Here is a 20,245-nt window from a genome sequence, read left to right on the forward strand (position 1 = left end):
ACTAGGCAACAGGATAGATAATAGACAGTAGCAGCAGCGTATGTGATGAGTGTGGAAGTGTGTGTGTGGCGACAGTGTGCCTGTGTGTGTGTGTTGTGTTTGTGTTTGTGTGTTTGTGTGTGTGTGTGTGTGTGTGTGTGTGTGTGTGTGTGTGTGTGTGTGTGTATATATATATATATGAGTTGGAGTGTCAGTGTAAGTGTGATTGTGTGGGTAGAGTCCAGTGTGTGTGCGTAGAGTCAAAAATAGTTAGTGCAAAAAGGGTCAATGCAGATGGTCCGGGTAGCTATTTGGTGAACTATTTAGGATGTGTGCCTGTTTTGCATACAGCTTTGTGGAATATTCAAAGCACAGCGAAGTTTTTTGTCACTGTTAAAGATAAGACACTAACGTCTATGCATAATTCATTGACTCTGTCCCTATAAAAAAAAATAAAAGTAAGGTAAATATCTTTCAGGAGTAATGGATTTTAATTAGATTGAGTTTCTGATAGAAATGAAGCCTGCCACACTACAGATAGTCTCATGTATTGTCATCCTTGAATACATCAGGTATAGGACAGATAAGGCTAAAGACGTCATCCACATACTGCACATTCAATGTCACCTTAACTAAGGGCGTGGGGATGTTAAAGTACCAAGGCAGCAGACATCACTGTTTCGCTATATCTTGATTTCAGTATCAAGCACTTCTGAATAGATGAGGAGAGGGAAACAGCTGGTGGTGTACATGCATTCTTTTACTTCTGGCTGACTGTCAGTCAGTGGCTGAAGTATCGATCCAGAGGGTGATGGTGGGTGACAGGCGAAACATGTCACTTCTGTTTTGCTGAGTGGGAGGCCCTTGGGACATTGCACAGTCTAAGGGCGTGTCCAAAATGGCACCCTATTTCCTATATAGTGCATAACTAGGGATTAGGGTGCCATTTGGGAAAGGTGATGCGGGTGGAAAACGTCAGGCCAAGTTATAGAAGTCGAGGGTAATACCAGTTAATGTCATATCATCTAATAAACCACATTGACATCAGCGACTGAAGTTATTCATGCCGGTAATTAAGTAAACAGTTCAAGAATTATCCATTTAGAACATAATAAAGATCTGAGCAGCCTATTCTCTTGTTTTATTTGACCTACTCTTATGGGCTTCATAATCCCTGAATCTCCGTGTGGATTTGCAGAGATAGAAAAAAGAGTTACTTAAACTCTGGTTCTTTTCTATCGATCATAATTAGATTATCAAAGGCGACAGCCTTGTCTCCTTCAGGGCAGCGGCAGAGAAAGACGGGTTGCTTTCTGGGCCTGCATGCCTGCATTTGTATTTATTTATGTAACCCTTTTTTTCTAGTAAATTGACTGAGAATACATTCTCATTTACAGAAACGACCTGGGGAATAGTTACAGGGGAGGGGGTGAATGAGCCACTTGGAAGCTGGGGATGATTAGGTGGCCATGAGGGCCAGATTGGGAATTTAGCCAGGACACCCGGGTAAATTACATGATCAAAACAACTGGGGAAAAAAAATCATAACATCAGTGATCTTCAGGTCAGAGCTCTAGAAAGAGGTCCGAGTTGGAATTCAGAATTGAATGACCGTTCAAACCAATTTTTCCCAGTCAGTTTCCAGTTGATTTGAACGCACTGAAGTCAGAGATTTCCAAGTTGTTTTGAACATGGTATTATGAAAAGTACCATGGGATCTTTAGTGACCACAGAGCCAGGATACCCATTTAACATCCCATCTGAAAGACAGTGCCCTACACAGGGCAATGTCCCCAATCAATGTTCTGGGATATTTGGATATATATTATTTTTAGACCAGAGGAAAGAATGCCTCCTACTGGCCCTCCAACACCACTTTCAGAAGCATCTAGTCTCCCATCCAGGGATCGACCAGGGCCAACAATGTTTAGCTTCAGAGGCAAGCCAGCAGTGGGATATAGAGTGGTATGCTGCTAGCCAAAATTAAGACAACTCTTGGGTTATTCGTCACTCGCAGCACAATGACAATTAATGGATCCTCATGCTTTCTCACAATAAGCTCCTGCAGAGCATTCTGCTCACTAGCTTCGGTGAGTGCTGTTAAATTTGATCCATAATACATGTCTCATTTTCCAAAAGTGTGGTTTTTGCCGAATGTGTTAATGTATTTGGAACATTTGAAAAGTTTTGAGAAATAAAAGCTTTATAGCTTTTCCTTATTTTTTTCAGGAAATATCCTCAATACCACTTGAGATACTGAGATAATAGCCAATTGGGGCTTAACAAAACCCATAGGAGGATTTCACATCCTTTCTAACTTAAATCGATGACAAATTGCATTTTTGCAAATTGGAACCAATTCTAACAGGATATAGCATTGTAGAAGAGTACTCACTGTTTCACAATACTCCTTAGGTTACAAGAATGTCTCGTCTTCCAGAAGTTTGGTCTTTTATAAAATAAGCCTTGGTTTTTATTTCTCCATATACTGTAGGTAATGCGTATTCACATCCGTTAGTGAATCTTGTAGTCTCGTATAACCATTAATGTATGTCTTCCTTGATGTCAAATGAGATTGTACGACTTAAAGAAAACTCCACTCAAAAATGATCTTTTGGTATTTTTTTTGTTTTAGTCCAACAATGTTTTTGCATGTCAGCATTCAAGTTTTCAAGATATTGGACTTTCAAGAAGCAAACATTCCACATTATCTCTATTTCCACATCAGCTCTATTTCTTGAACTGCATTGTTGGTTGAGGGCTTGTAAGTAAGCTAATGCTTATTTCACGGTAAGGTATTTGTTTGTATTTCATTTGATCATGATGATGTGGTAAGTGACACTGGTTCTTGGGTTTATTTTTCCTTGAACATTTCGCTATATACTTGATTTGTAATGTACTATATTGATTGTTGATTAATAAGAAGACATTGACTGAAATGTCTTGTGGACTGCATTTCTACACTATAATGCCAGAACATTGCAATTTACTGAATTTATTCAAATCAGATCTTTCTGCGATATAAGACTGGAACACTTATGACACATATGATATATATATGATACATTCAGTTTATTAATCGCACAGGGTGTAGGAAAGCTAGGTGGTAGAACAAGCACATCTCTACAAAATGCAATGTCATGTGTACCATAATCTTTCTTATAGACGTTAGTAGAGGTCGACCGATTATGATTTTTCAACGCCGATACCGATTATTGGAGGAACAAAAAAGCCGATACCGATTAATTGGTCAATTTTTATATATATATTTGTAATTAATGATATTTACAACAATACTGAATGAACACTTTTATTTTAACTTAATATAATACATAAATAAAATCAATTTAGTCTCAAATAAATAATGAAACATGTTCAATTTGGTTTAAATAATGCAAAAACACAGGGTTGGAGAAGAAAGTAAAAGTGCAATATGTGCCATGTAAAAAAGCTAACGTTTAAGTTCCTTTCTCAAAACATGAGAAAATATGAAAGCTGATGGTTCCTTTTAACATGAGTCTTCAATATTCCCAGTTAAGAAGTTTTAGGTTGTAGTTATTATAGGAATTATAGGACTATTTCTCTCTATACCATTTGTATTTCATATACCTTTGACTATTGGATGTTCTTATAGGCACTATAGCATTGCCAGCCTAATCTCAGGAGCTGATAGGCTTGAAGTCATAAACAGAGCAATGCTTGAAGCACAGCGAAGAGCTGCTGGCAAACGCAGGAAAGTGCTGTTTGAATGAATGCTTACGAGCCTGCTGCTGCCTACCACCGCTCAGTCAGACTGCTCTATCAAATATCAAATCATAGACTTAATTATAATATAATAAACACACAGAAATATGAGCCTCAGGTCATTAATATGGTCGAATCCAGAAACTATAATTTCGAGAAAAAAACAGTTTATTCTTTCAGTGAAATACGGAACTGTTCCATATTTTATCGAACGGGTGGCATCCATAAGTCTAAATATTGTGGTTACATTGCACAACCTTCAATGTTATGTCATAATTATGTAAAATTCTGGCAAATTAATTACGGTCTTTGTTAGTAAGAAATGGTCTTCACACAGTTCGCAACGAGCCAGGCGGCCCAAACTGCTGCATATACCCTGACTCTGCTTGCACAGAACGCAAGAGAAGTGACACAATTTCCCTAGTTAAAATAAATTCATGTTAGCAGGCAATATTAACTAAATATGCAGGTTTAAAAAAATATACTTGTGTATTGATTTAAAAAAAGACATTGATGTTTATGGTTAGGTACACATTGGTGCAATGACAGTGCTTTTTTGTGAATGTGCTTGTTAAATCATCACCTGTTTGGCAAAGTATGCTGTGATTTATTGATAATGCAGGTAGCCTAGTGGTTAGAGCGTTGGACTAGTAACCGAAAGGTTGCAAGATTGAATCCCTGAGCTGACAAGGTAAACATCTGTCATTCTGCCCCTGAACAAGGCAGTTAACCCACTGTTCCTAGGCCATCATTGAAAATAAGAATTTGTTCTTAACTGACTTGCCTAGTTAAATAAAGGAAAAATAAAAATGCAGGACAAGCTAGATAAACTAGTAATATCATCAACCATGTGTAGTTAGCTAGTGATAATGTTAAGATTGATTGTTTTTTATAAGATAAGTTTAATGCTAGCTAGCAACTTACCTTGGCTCCTTGCTGCACTCGCGTAACAAGTGGTCAGCCTGCCACAGTCGCCTTGTGGAGTGCAATGTAATCGGCCATAATCGGCGTCCAAAAATGCCGATTACCAGTTGTTATGAAAACTTGAAATCGGCCCTAATTAATCGGCCATAATCGGTCGACCTCTAGACATTAGTCCTCCTCCTCCTCCTTCCTGTCAATGTCACCAAACAGACAAACAGAAAGACAGACAGACAAACAGACAGAAAGGAACAATTTCCATAAAAACAAGAACACTGGCTTCATCCCTATTGAACATTTCAAGGCTCTTGTCAAGGAGGGGTAAGCTGTTGAGATGCTCACATTCGGAACACAGTCTAGAGAGGTATGCAAGTATTGGAGCTACGTTGTACTTTGAACACACCGGTGCTATTAAGAACCCTCCTGTGGAGCTAGAAGGCAATTACTTAATGCATCCCTGGACACTCAGCTGTGTGTTGAACTCACTCCATCTCACTTTTCATCAGTCTGCTGTTGATATGGCTCACCGGCACACCTTAATCAAACATGCCTTTGAGACACACACGCACACACACACACACACACACACACACACACACACACACACACACACACACACACACACACACACACACACACACACACACACACACACACACACACACACACACACACACACACACATAGACAGACAGACAACACCCACTTGTCTATCGCTCAATATTTTTCACAGTTGTGAACCGCATGATAAGGAATAGGTGCTCACTTGAAACAAAATTGACTTCAAGAAATAGCAAATTATTTTAAACAAAATTGACTTCAACAAATAACAAATAGCAAATGATAAATATGGGAGCATCAGAAGGAGCGGCATGAGTAAGAAAGGCACCGACTCCAAATCATCATCGCCCCTTTAAGATAAACCCCAACCCCAACTATGCCTTCGATTTGGCACATTTTTCTCAATGCCTTTTTCAAAAAGTAGTTGTGATGAAATTTGTCCAATTAGAATGGTCTTCAGCCATGTTGAAAACTGATGTGTGGTCAGTCCCACGAGGCTCCTTCACCAGCTGTTCTGAAAACAAGGCCCAGTGCTGATCACTCAAAGGTAATCAGCAAGACCATTTGCTCAACTTTTATAGGCTTCGCTCACATTAATAACCTTGGAGCAGAGGTATTTATTTCAATTGGCCTTACCTTCAGTTTGCTTTCTGAAGCTTCAAGTCTCGTTCAAAGTATTACTGGTATTGGCAAGGTTGTTCATATCTGCAGACACTGATATTGGAGCAGGTAATTAAGTCGAACTAACCCTGCTATCAGTCTAGGGAACCCTATACCCAAGTGGAGTGATTTAGGGGTCGTTCAAAAGTATGTAACAGTACTCCACAATATATATATAAAAAAACAGCAGCGGTAGGGATACACTGAACAGGACTGATGACACCTCTTTGAAAATGTTGTGCCACAAGTAGAAAATATATGATCAAGGGAAAGCACAAGAGAGGGAAAGAGAAAGAAACAGAAAACGAAAGGGCTAGGTGAGCAGGGGAGTAGCAAAACGACAGTGGGTAGCTATTTATCTCTTGCCTGCCCCTTTGGCTACTACACTTCTTGCAGCCCCAGTTATTTTCCTTGACAAACACTGTTCCTCTACTGTGCCATAGGTGATTTAGACTCCGGTGGTGGGCATGGACCACCATCCCATTATGGGAACAGTCAGAGAGAAAATGAAAAGCCAGACCCAGCCTATTAATCACTAATTACAGGCTGGATGTTGAAGGTTCGGTCCCTCCCAGGAGAAGAGCCATGGAAGTCCAAAACAAGATGAAAGGAGCAGCCAGGCCACTTGCCTTTCTGATAAATCAGAGGCCAAAGAAGGTGAGCCAAAATGTCCAGCAGCCTGTGCTCCAGTTCGATCTATAAGGAATTGCCCATTCTGTGACTTCACATGCAAATCGTTTTCCCTCCGACGGTATGATGACTTCCCCCGTTTCAATCCCCCCGAGATTGCCTGTGAATCAAGTTTATCGCTCGGAGCGCATTTCCAAAGCATTAAGATACAAGGGACTGTAATTGAATGGTTAGGGAGGATATTATTGGAGGAGATCTTGTGGGTATATCCCGTCACTATGAAGCCTGCTGAGTTTTGAAACGTCCATGCGTCGTGTTAACGGTGATGTTATCAGGGTTGTTTTGCCAGCAGTGTCGAAGGGTAGGAGGATCATAATAGAGCCATGGGTAGGAAGCTCCTACTTGGATATTGTATTGTTTGTGGAGTAGGATGTCCGTCGTAGGCATCTGTATTTGTTTATGTGATATTGGCCGACAGAGTTCAGTGAGCACGTCAAAAGATGACCACCGTTTGCTTTCGGCAACCATATTTATTTGGAATATTTTGATCAACAGTGTGTTTATGTAAACTTTAAACCCGTCTGACGATATTAAATCCTTGTATGAATCTCTATCTGCTTCTAGGAAAACATCAAGTAACTTTTTTACCTAGGCTGTATCCAATAAACCCTGAGCTGAACTCTGAAAATGAGTTATTTCATTGTTTACAAACTCTTAACATCACAATAGATTAAGTTTGCACTCAATCATTTGTAATAGATTTGACCAACTTTGTACAACTCTTAGGGCAACATATATCCATTGTTTCTGTTGAGGGTCATTAATGGACAACTATATTCAAACATTGTCTCTGATTTTTACGCCGATTTAGGTCAGGACTGAGACTGGACCATTCAGGAACACTCAACACCTATTGGAAAGCCATTCTGGTGTGTGTTTCGGCGTTAACATTTGTGTATTTGTCCCGCTGAAAATATAACTATCCCAAGGTTAGGTATTCAAAAGATGAGGCAGGGTTTCATCCAACTTTTTATCTGGGCTTTGCTCCTTTCATGTTTCTTTCATCTTGACAAACTCCCCAGTCCCTGCCAGTGACAAGCATACCCATAATATGATGCTGCCACCACAATACTTACAAATACAGAGGTTCAACAACATTGCATTCACTCCACAGCGCTGACCTCTATGACAAAGTGAAAAGAGGAAAGCCTGTGTTTAAAAAATCCACAGAAAATCATCCATTCTGTTTCCAACAAGGCCGTTAAGTAATATACAGCAAATAAATACACTTTTTGGCCTAAAAACAACTGGCTTGGGTTAAACACTATACAACGCATCACAGAGTGAAACCCTCTGTATTTTCTAATATTGTGGTGGCATCATGTTATGGGTGTGCTTGTTATAGGCAGGTACTTGGGAGTTTGTCAGGATCAAAAGAAACATGAAAGGAGCAAAACCCAGGTAAAATATTAGAGGAAAACCTGTCTGTCTTCTGAAAATCTGACCCTATAATATAGTTTTTGTCATAGGGATAGATTTTAATACTGAAGACACACCAGAATGGCTTTCCAAGATGTGTTGAGTGGTCCTGAGTGGTCCAGTCTCAGGCCCGACTTACAGTGCCTTTCAAAAGTATTCATACCCCTTGACTTGTTCCACATTTTGTTTGTTACAGCCTGCATTCTCACCCATCTATACACTATACCCCATAATGGAAAAGTTAAATAATGTTTTTAGAATTCTTTGCAAAATTATTGAAAATTAAATACAGAAATATCTAATTTACATACTGTAAGTAATCACACCCCTGAGTCAATACATGTTAGAATCACCTTTGGCAGAGGTTACTGCTGTGAGTTTTTCTGGGTAGGTCTCTAAGAGCTTTGCACACCTGTATTGTACAATATTTGCACATTATTCTTTAACAAATTCTTCAAGCTCTGTCAAGTTGGTTGTTGATCATTGCTAGAAAGCCATTTTCAAGTCTTGCCATATATTTTCAAGCCTATTTAAGTCAAAACTGTAACTAGGCCACTCAGGAACATTCAATGTCATCTTGGTAAATAACTCCAGTCTATATTTGGCCTTGCGTTTTAGGTTATTGTCCTGCTGAAAGGTGAATTTCTATCACAGTGTCTGTTTGAAAACAGACTGAACCAGGTTTTCCTCTAGGATTTTTCCTGTGCTTAGCTCTATTCCATTTATTTTTATCCCCCCAAAACCCCGTAGTTCTTTCCAATGACAAGCATACCCATAACACCGTGCTTGAAAATATGATGAGTACTACACAGTGATGTGTTGTGTTGGATTTGCCCCAAACATAATACTTTGTATTCAGGACATGAAGTCAATTTCTTTGCCACATCTTTTGCAGTATTACTTTAGTGCCTTATTGCAAACCGAATGCATATTTTGGAATATTTTTTATTCTGTACAGGCGTCCTTCTTTTCACTGTGCCAATTAGGTAAGTATTGTGGAGTAACTACAATCCATCCTCAGTTTTCTCCTATCACAGCCATGAACTGTTTTAAAGTCCCTGGCAACTGAGTTAGGAAGGACGCCTGTATCTTTGTAGTGACTGAGTGTATTGATACACCATCCAGTTCACCATGCTCAAAGGTATATTCAATATTACATTTTTTTTTTACCCATCACCCATTAGGTGCCCTTCTTTATGAAACAAGCACCTCCCTGGTCTTTGTGGTGGAATCTGTGTTTGAAATTCACTGCACGACTGAGGGACCATGCAGATACATGCGTGGGGTGCAGAGATGAGGTAGTCAATCAACTTATTATGTAAATTGTTAAGCACATTTTTACTCCTGAACTTATTTAGGCTTGCCATAACAAAGGGTTTGAATACTTATTGACTCAAAACATTTCCGCTAATTTGTAAACAATTATAAAAACATAATTCCCCTTTGACATTATGGGGTATTGTGTGTAGGCCAGTGACACAACATTTCAGTTGAGTAATCCATTTTAAAGTCAGGCTGTAATGCAATTTTGGGGGGAGAAAGTCAAGGGGTGTGAATACTTTCTGAACACACTGTAAATCTGTATTTGAATCTTTCTGTGCATCAATGACTCCCAAACAAATTTAATGAGCTTGAGAAATTTTGAAAAACAAAATAATAATAAAACTTACCCAAAGAGTTGTCTTATTCAAAATGATTCACATCTGTAATGGCTGCCAAAGCTCCTTCCATCAAGTATTAACTCTGGGGTGTGAAGACATACGCAAACATTTTCCATAATTTTTCTTTGACTTTGAAAATGTGGACTTGGTGGTGTAGATCGATAGGAAACAAATCTAATTGATTCACTTTTTAGATTTAAGGTTAAGGCAGCAAAATGTGAAAACTTAGAATGGAGTGTGTAAACTTCCACTAGTATGTCCTCTTGTGTCTTGGATTTAGTGTTCCACATGGGAATTTCACAATGGACAATACATTGTTCCAGGACAATCGTATGCAATCCTCTGTCCATGAGAAACATCTCCCAAGAATTATTGAAACAATGTAGAAGTGGAATTGTACATATTCATGACTTAATGACACAGTTAGCTTCACTTGCTCTTGAAAAGAGCAATCCTGTTTAAGTTTTCTAGTGATCTTTTAAACCCTATAGTAATACTGGACATGCAATGCTTGGGGTTATGAACCATTTAAAGCATTAGTCAATACAATCTTGACTCAGGGCAAGAGTGCAGCAAAGTATATCTTTATTTGTGTTTCCTACATAATTGGGTGTCTGCAGCCTTCAAGCATTGATCATATGGGGGTTATTCCAGTTCAGGAATCACATAAATGGTACAGACACAACAAACAGATTGACTTAGAAGATCGTTATGTATTAACAAGACTTGCTCAGAAATGGCAGCAGGCAGGTGTGAGTGCATCTGCACGCACAGTGAGACGAAGACTTTTGGTGGATGGCCTGGTGTCAAGAAGGGTAGCAATGAAGCCACTTCTCTCCAGGAAAAACATCAGGGACAGACTGATATTCTGCAAAGGTACAGGGATTGGACTGGTGAGGACTGGGGTAAAGTCATTTTCTCTGATGAAGCCCCTTAACGATTTTTTGGGGCATCCGGAAAAAATCTTGTCCTGAGAAGACAAGGTGAGCGCTACCATCAGTCCTGTGTCATGCCAAAAGTAAAGCATCCTGAGACCATTCATGTGTGGGGTTACTTCTCAGCCAAGGGAGTGGGCTCAATCACAATTTTGCCTAAGAACACAGCCATGAATAAAGAATGGTACTAACACATCCTCCAAGAGAAACTTCTCCCAACCATCCAGGAACAGTTTGGTGACAAACGATACCTTTTCCGGTACCGGTACCATTGGTACCATTCTTTATTCATGGCTGTGTTCTTAGGCAAAATTGTGAGTGAGCCCACTCCCTTGGCTGAGAAGCAACCCCACACATGAATGGTCTCAGGATGCTTTACTGTTGGCATGACACAGGACTGATGGTAGCACTCACCTTGTCTTCTCCGGCCAAGCTTTTTTCCAGATACACCAAACAATCAGAAAGGGGATTCATCAGAGAAAATGACTTTACCCAGGCCTCAGCAGTCCAATCCCTGTACCTTTTGCAGAATATCAGTCTGTCCCTGATGTTTTTCCTGGAGAGAAGTGGCTTCTTTGCTGCCCTTCTTGACAACAGGCCATCCTCCAAAAGTCTTCGCCTCACTGTGCTTGCAGATGCACTCACACCTGCCCGCTGCCATTCCTGAGCAAGCTCTGTACTAGTGGTGCCCCGATCCCACAGCTGAATCAACTTTAGGAGACGGTCCTGGCGTTTGCTGGACTTTCTTGGGCGCCCTGAAGCCTTCAGCACAACAATTGAACCACTCTCCTTGAAGTTCTTGATGATCCGATAAATGGTTGATTTAGGTGCAATCTTACTGGCAGCAATATCCTTGCCTGTGAAGCCCTTTTTGTGCAAAGCAATGATGACGGCAGGGGTTTCCTTGCAGGTAACTATTGTTGACAGAGGAAGAACAATGATTCCAAGCACCACCCTCCTTTTGAAAATTTTGACATTTTCACTTAGGGGTGTACTCACTTTTGTTGCCAGCGGTTTAGACATTAATGGCTGTGTGTTGTGTTATTTTGAGGGGACAGCAAATTTACACTGTTATACAAGCTGTACACTCACTACTTTACATTGTAGCAAAGTGTCATTTCTTCAGTGTTGTCACATGAAAAGATATACTCAAATATTTACAAAAATGTGAGAGGTGTACTCACTTTTGTATATACAGTATGTATATGATGGTGTGTATAGACAGTATGGAAAGTATATGTATTAGAAAAGGTGTGTACAGCAGTAGTTATATAGGATGAGCCATGACTAGAACACAGTATATACATATAAACTGGGTAAAACAGTATGTAAGCATTGTTAAAGTGACTAGTGTTGAATGACTCTATGTACATAGGGCAGCAGTCTCTAAGGTGCAGGGTAGAGTACCGGGTGGTAGCCAGTTAGTAACAGTGACTAAGGTTCAGAGCAGGGTACTGGACGGAGGCTGGCTAGTGGTGACTGTTTAACAGTCTGATGGTCTGGAGATGGAAGCTGTTCATCAGTCTCAGTCCCAGCTTTGATGCACCTGTACTGTCTTCCCCTTCTCAGTTGTGTTTCGGTGCGCTAAGCTAATTGCTAGTCTCCGGAACTGGGCTTTTCTTTCATTAGGTTTTGTATTTCATGCTCTCAGGAGCAGAACAAATTGAGTCAGTGTTTCCTTTTGCTCTGTTGCTCATTAGCCCAAGAGGAAAATTAAAAGGCTCACACTAGTTACAAATCTAGTTACATAACAGAGTTAAAGGGATGCTTGGGTAACAGATTCTTTTTTCATTCATTGTCTCATTGAAGAACTGGAAGCGTAATAGTCGTTAACCATCGACACCCTTACTGGCCACACACACAAGTTTTCCATTTTTCCAAGATGTTTTCTGTGCCTTGAATCCCTTGTAAACTAAAAATAAGTTAACATTAACATTCATATAGATTTTTAATAAAGGCTTTAGATTTATGGCAGCATAATACAGCATATTGTTATAGAATAATATGCTTTCAATAGAGCAATCAGTGATGATAGCAATATGTGGAGGACTGGGGTTTCTTTTGGGTTGCCGGTGCATTTCAAATAATCCCTTTATGTAAATATTACATAAATATGGTGGCGTTGTGGGAAATTGAATAGAACACCCACAATCCCTTTGGAAAAGTCCACATGATAATATGAATAGCTAGTTGGGTGGAAGAAATCCTTGGAGATATGGGCATGGTTTAAATTAAATGTACATTAAACCTCTTGTTTACTCAATGTTTTTACATAGCTCCTAATTTCATAATTTCTTTCTTGATGTATGAACTCATTATGTTTCCCCTATGCATATTTTACCAGAAAACAAACAATATCATGCAGTAATGTTGTGCCTTGCCAACAAAACACTGGCTAATTGAGACTCTTTCTGTCTATTCTACTTTTTCAGCTTGATTAATTCAAAGAATGTGCACAAACACACTGCACCATAATCACTCTGCTTTTCAGTGTGCTGTGCTCTCACACACAAAACATAATTTTGCATGCTTCTTTGATACATGGAAGTAAATGCATGCACACACACACTGACACAGTCTTGCGCAGCTAACCTTTTGGGGTCATACAATTCAGTCCCATTCAAAATCCTATTTTCATTCATCCCTAACCCGTACCCTTACCCTAACCTTAACCCAAAAACCTAACCTTAACACTAACCCTAAACCTAACCCTAGCTCCTAAACCTATACCTAAATCTAACCCTTACACAAATTTTAACCTTAACCCTAAACCCCCTAGAAATAGCATTTGACCTTGTGAGGACCAACAAAATATCCCCAGTTGGTCAAATTTTTCTTTGTTTACTACAGTTGGTCCCCACAAGTATAGTTACACACACACACACACACACACACACACACACACACACACACACACACACACACACACACACACACACACACACACGTTCGAATTCTTACATTTAAGCACCCTGGTAGCACAAAAGTGGCTGTTGCACCGCTCTCTATGACTACCCGGTGATCTAATTACCAGCTGTCTTTCTTTCTTTACAGAAGTGTACCAGCTCACCCTGCCCGATGACCAGAAATTGAGCATCACCACGGTAACCGTTGGCCAGAGTGCCATCTTAACTTGTGCAATCACAGGGGAGCAGAGACCTCCCATCATCTGGAAACGCAACAATCAGGTTCTCAACTCGCTGGATCTGGAGGACATAAATGTAAGTGGTGCCTGCAGCCTCACCTGAAATACAGCTGAACTTCTAGTTTTGTAAGACACACACACACACACACACACACACACACACACACACACACACACACACTTTCTTTAACCTGTACAAATCACAATGTTGACCTAGAGCTTTTGAACAACATTTTGGGTTTGACAGTTATTCACAACGTCAGATATTCAGTCTGCTGAGAGGGATACCAAAGGGGTTGAACTCCAATGGGGAAGCACCTATTTTTACTTCCCGCTGAGCGTTTCATCGTCTCTTACATTGTCTGTGTGCTGAATCTGCCGGTAGCCCCCGACAACCACCATGTCGCTTTCATCCTTCTTCAAAGACAGGACACTTAGCGACTGGAGGTTCAGTGAGTCACCAGGCAACACTGCCCACTCTCTATGTTCTCCCCCTTCAGGGTTGGCCAAGCTATAGCTGACTCGACCATGCATAATTGAGTCAACACTGTCGCATTAGATAAAGGAGGTCCAGCGAAGCCGCTAATGTAACATTAAATGTTGATGACCTTTAAAACTGTGTGAGGAATTGCACAGCTGCCGCCAATCATCACCAAGCACCATCATCCCTGGAATTGTATTTCTGTCCCAACTGTTTCCAAGCGCTTCAGCTTCTTATGATCCTCCATTTACATGAAGAATCTTCTCTTCTTCTTTCTTGGCCCCGTCCATCGCCGACTCTCCAAGGTGCTTGATGACTAGCATGTGAAAGCAGGCGCACAGCCATTTTTTCCCCCCAGTCCCCTCTATATTAAATTATTAAAAATTTTGTACGGCAAACTGACATGGGAATGCGTCAAAACAAGCCTATGCCAAGTTGGATGAAAGTGAGTGAGCTAGATTTAACTCTTGGGTAAAGTAACGGCCTTGTCAAGTTAGGTCGACTTCTATGTCCATCGGCTCCTGTATATGGTAGATATTTTCTAAGACTGTTTTACTTTACTCGCTCCATGTGAGTAGCATCGATCAACTGCTGAAGACATCCAATGGAGTTCAGAGGCTTTGCAACCTGAAGGGGGGTCTTTGTTTCCTCCTCTTCACATAGAATAACTTATTTCCCTGTTGAATTGAAGGAGACATGTTTTATTGTTAGCATCGACATAGTTGATATCAACTGTTATTGTACTAACTGGTTCCTAATACGATGTACTGTGATGTAGTAGAAAACCAACCTTACACAGCGTTGCGGTGTTACGGACTGTAATAGCTCAATTGAATTGGACACTACACTGTACTGTATGTACACTATTTAAATTCAGTCACAGGCTAATGAAGTCAAGTTGGGATACCTTTGTTCTGTTATGTTAGCATCAGTTTCTGTGCCATTCAGGTTAACTGTATTCTGCCCTCCGCTTCCCTCAGTGTGAGCTCAACTTTGACCCCGGTGTCTGTCAGCATTGGATTTATTTTCCTGCAGTCGTCTAACAAGGTCGTCCACGACATTGGCTAGATGATTACCGCAGATAGCCTATTGTTATGAACAGCCCACCAGCCATGAGAACAACAAAAGACTCAAGAGATTTTCGCTTAGTCTAGTTAGTCAGTCAGACAGTCATTTCTTACTAAACATAAAAGTGTCTGTTCCAAGTGTTTTATCACTAACTAGACTAAGCAAAATAATGCTAATGGTACATCAGCAGAAACCCAAAACCGGCTTACCCTAGATAATTTATTGCCCATAGTCTTGTGGCTAATTGCCAACAGAGTTTTTCATAGCAAAGCGAGTGGATTTATACACACCTGGTGTTCACCAACCCCCTCTGTGAAGGCCAATTATCCAATTTCACCAAAGTTTCGATATAATTGTGCCTTTTAATATGCCAAGGCCTGAACTGCCAACACTAATTGGAGTTGTACTTCGGTAAATGGATTTCTAGGATTTACACTGTCTAATTTAACAGACCACTTCCCTTTAAGAATGGGTGTTATTTAAAAAAAAAAATCTGTCAACAGTCCGACTCAGTGAATCCCACATTAATCCTAATGGTGTGCTCTTATTATGGAGTTCAATAGAGCCGGTTTCCATTTTGACAAAGCAGCTTACTCTAATTCCAAGAATATGACAGTTGCTGGGCATTGCATCATCATCCTCAGCTGTTGGCTGGTATTACGATGCTCCAGACAGGAGAGGGCCGAAGCATGATGTAGAATGCAAGGATGAGTGCACTGCCTGGGAAAGTATCTACATTGAGTCTTGTGTCTAGACTGCCTACTCGGCACGTCCGGCGTAGAAGCTTAAGGAATTTATGTTGAATTGTAATAGAGGAGAGAGGAGACAGTGTGTCTCGGTGCTGTACTTATCTTGAGAGTCTTGGTTCGCCCTGATCAAGGGTTTATGCGTATTGTGGTTTATCTCCGAATGTTCAAGGGCCTATTGTACTGAGTGGGGTAAAGCAGCTAGGATTTTAATCTATATAGGCTTACTTTACACTGCATGTACTGTACTCGTCAAAAGTTTGGACACACCTACTCATTCAAGGGATTTTCTTTATTTTTACTCTTTTCTACAATGTAGAATAATAGTGAAGACATCAAAACTATGAAATATCACATATGGAATCACGTAGTAACCAAAAAAGTATTAAACAAATAAAAAATATATGTTATATTTGAGATTCTTCAAAGTAGCCACCCTTTTCCTTGATGACAGCTTTGCACACTCTTGGCATTCTCTCAACCAGCTTCATGAGGTAGTCACTTGGAATGCATTTCCATTAACAGGTGTGCCTTGTTAAAAGTTAATTTGTGGAATTTCTTTCCCTCTTAATGTGTTTTAGCCAATCAGTTGTGTTGTGACAAGGTAGGGTTGGTATACAGGAGACAGCCCTATTTGGTACAGGAAAGGAAGACCCAGAGTTACCTCTGCTGCAGAGGATAAGTTCATTAGAGTTACCAGCCTCAGATATTAACTGCACCTCAGATTGTAACAGACATATCTCAACATTAACTGTTCAGAGGAGACTGCATGAATCAGGCCTTCATGGTCAAATTGCTGCAAAGAAACCACTACTAAAGGACACCAATAATAAGAAGAGACTTGCTTGGGCCGCAAAACACAAGCAATGGACATTAGACCGGTGGAAGTCTGTCCTTTGGTCTGATGAGTCCAAATTTGAGATTTTTGATTCCAACTGCTGTCTTTGTGAGATGCAAAGTAGGTGAATGAATTATTATTATTATGGTGTGATGGTGTGGGGGTGCATTGCTGGTGACACTGTCGGTGATTTATTTAGAATTCAAGGCACACTTAACCATCATGGCTACCACAGCATTCTGCAGCGATACGCCATCTCATCTGGTTTGGGCTTAGTGGGACTATCATTTGTTTTTCAACAGGACAATGACCCAACACACACATTCAGGCTGTGTAAGGGCTATTTGACCAAGAATGAGAGTGATGGAGTGCTGCATCAGATGACCTGGCCTCCACAATCACCTGACATCAAACCAATTGAGATGGTTTGAGATGAGAGTGGAGGAAAAGCAGCCAACAAGTGCTCAGCATATGTGGGAACTCCTTCAAGACTGTTGGGAAAGCATTCCAGATGAGTACCTCATGAAGCTAGTTGAGAGAGTTCCAAGAGTGTGCAAAGCTGTCATCAAGGGTGGCTACTTTGAGGAATCTAAAACTAAAATATATTTTGATATGTGTAACACTTTTTTGGTTACTACGTGATTCCATATGTGTTATTTCAGAGTTTTGATGTATTCACTATTATTCTACAATGTAGAACATAGTACAAATAAAGAAAAACCCTTGAACAAGTAGGTGTGTCTAAACTTTTGACTGGTACTGTACATGTTGAGCTATAAGACTTCTCTATTTGCTATACTTCCTCTGTAAATACTCCAATTCATATCCATTGTCTGAAACACAAAATGCATGAAATAAATTAAGCTGTATGATGAGTAGTGTAACATGGTGGAAAGTGTGCCAACTTCTGATAGTTGCCATTGCCTGCTTTATATGTTGTGTCATGTCTTCCTTCAAAGTTAACCTTTACTCAACTCTTCCTTTTAACTAACATCTAAATATTGAATTTGTGTTCTTTCCCCCCAGCAGATCCCAACACAGGTAGGTTTTATCGGAACTGATGTCATCCACAATAAAAAGCCCACAAAGCTAATGAATTCCCTGTCACAGATACATCCGACCTTGACCTCACATTGAAGAAGTCGGCTTATACACCTGGCCTCACATGTCCTGCCCTGTATTAGGGTCACATCTCCTGCCCTGTATTAGATGCCAATGAGACAGTTCCTTGGTGTTCTTTAAGAGGTCAGTTGGTCATGCAAAGGGTTGCTGAGAGAGTATGGCAGCCATTTATTTCTATCAGGATGGCCTGTAAATCTTCTTCCTTTTCCTCTTTTCGCTCCTCTGTCTCACCTTCCCTCAGCTATGTCTGAGAGGTGGAGGGGGAATGAGGGGTGGAGGAAGGGTGCGGGGTCGATCGCCTCCAGTGCCTCTAGTTCCACACCTCTGAGTTTCATTTCTCCCCCCATTCATTTTTCATTTAGAAGGGTGACACAATATGCTTTCCGCAGAGGGGCCAAAACGTGCCATCAATTCCCTTCACATAGCGACGGTATGATGATCCGGTACAGCCTGAGTCTCACAATCTCATACCTGATCGCTGTTTATTCGGTCATAGAGGTTGTACCTGCCAAACATGGTGGCCCATGCCTATGCTTTATATCTGTCTTGCAGGTCTATGTAAGGGACGACATGTACTGACTCTGAGACCTAAACAATGCCATCAGATATGATCAGAATTCTAATTGAATTATGACAAGAAACACATATTTGCTATCTTTCTTCAGGTCTGTCTGGGTTTCCAGCAAGGAAAGCTGCCTAATCAAATTAGAATGAATACATTTTTATCAACTAACTGAAGTGAGAAATACTCCCATAAAAAAATATCAAATTACCTGTGAAAGTACAAATGTTGATAGGCATTAAAGGAGGAAGTGAATTGAAGTTATTTCCAGATGGATTCATTAGCTTTGGGGCTTATTTCAATGTACTGGAACAGCAGTATTCTTTTTTTATTACATTTTTACATTTTTCTTTTTACTCAGCATCTAAACTCAGCAAAAAAAGAAATGTCCTCTCACTGTCAACTGCATTTATTTTCAGCAAATTTAACAAGTGTAAATATTTGTATGAACACAACAAGAATCAACAACTGAGATATAAACTGAACAAGTTCCACAGACATATGACTAACAGAAATTGAATAATGTGTCCCTGAACAAAGGGGGGGTCAAAATCAAAAGTTAGTGTCTTCCCTGTAACGCACAGCGTTGAGATTTCCTGCAATGAAAACAAGCTCAGTCCGATGATGTTGTGACATGACGGACCCTCCATGACGGACCATGACGGACCCTCCACCTCCAAATCGATCCCGCTCCAGAGTACAGGCCTCGGTGTAGTGCTCATTCCTTCGACGATAAACGCGAATGAGACCATCACCCCTGGTGAGACAAAACCGCGACTTGTCAGTGAAGAGCACTTTTTGCCAGTCCTGTCTGGTCCAGCGACGGTGGGTTTGTACCCATAGTTGACATGGTGCTGGTGATGTCTGGTGAGGACCTGCCTTACAACAGCCCTACAAGCCCTCAGTCCAGCCTCTCTCAGCCTATTGCGGACAGTCTGAGCACTGATGGAGGGATTGTGCGTTCCTGGTGTAACTCGGGCAGTTGTTGTTGCCATCCTGTACCTGTCCCGCAGGTGTGATGTTCGCATGTACAGATCCTGTGCAGGTGTTGTTATCAGCTGTCCGTCCTGTCTCCCTGTAGCGCTGTCTTAGGCGTCTCACAGTACGGACATTGCAATTTATTGCCCTGGCCACATCTGCGGTCCTCATGCCTCCTTGCAGCATGCCTAAGGCACGTTCACGCAGATGAGCAGGGACCCTGGGCATCTTTCTTTTGGTGTTTTTTCAGAGTCAGTAGAAAGACCTCTTTAGTGTCCTAAGTTTTCATAACTATGACCTTAATTGCCTACCGTCTGTAAGCTGTTAGTGTCTTAATGACCGTTCCACAGGTGCATGTTCATTAATTGTTTATGGTTCATTGAACAAGCATGGGAAACAGTGTTTAAACCCTTTACAATGAAGATCTGTGAAGTTATTTGGATTTTTACGAATTATCTTTGAAAGACAGAGTCCTGAAAAAGGGGCGTTTCTTTTTTTGCTGTGTTTATTTGTTTTCACCACCAGCTTGATCATTACACAGCATACATTACATTTGTTTCAGTTGTTTATCATGACCTTGGTAGCCTCACAGATTGGCTTGTCATTTGAAATTGCGCAGTGAAACTTGTAATTGTGTTGCATTCATGTAAAAAAAACAAATTACATTCTCTCATTTTGCTCTTTTTGGTGATTACTCATAATGACATTTTCAATTGATTATGCTGAACATAAAGA

General features: G+C 40.5%; 1 protein-coding gene across 5 annotated transcripts in view; it reads left to right on the forward strand.

The window, feature by feature from the left end:
• Window positions 1-20,245, forward strand: part of LOC106611554 (follistatin-related protein 5) — a 161,281-nt gene that overhangs the window by 104,075 nt on the left and 36,961 nt on the right. For 2 of the 5 annotated variants that reach the window (XM_014211881.2, XM_045723863.1), the window contains exons 7-8: window positions 13,625-13,791; window positions 17,875-17,889. In XM_014211881.2, coding sequence (XP_014067356.2) covers window positions 13,625-13,791; window positions 17,875-17,889 — 182 coding nt within the window. The remainder of the gene's footprint in view (window positions 1-13,624; window positions 13,792-17,874; window positions 17,890-20,245) is intronic. The other 3 variants (XM_014211883.2, XM_014211884.2, XM_014211882.2) reach the window with 2 other exon arrangements.

Source organism: Salmo salar, chromosome ssa09 (assembly GCF_905237065.1).
Source record: "Salmo salar chromosome ssa09, Ssal_v3.1, whole genome shotgun sequence".
Lineage (NCBI taxonomy): Eukaryota > Metazoa > Chordata > Actinopteri > Salmoniformes > Salmonidae > Salmo > Salmo salar.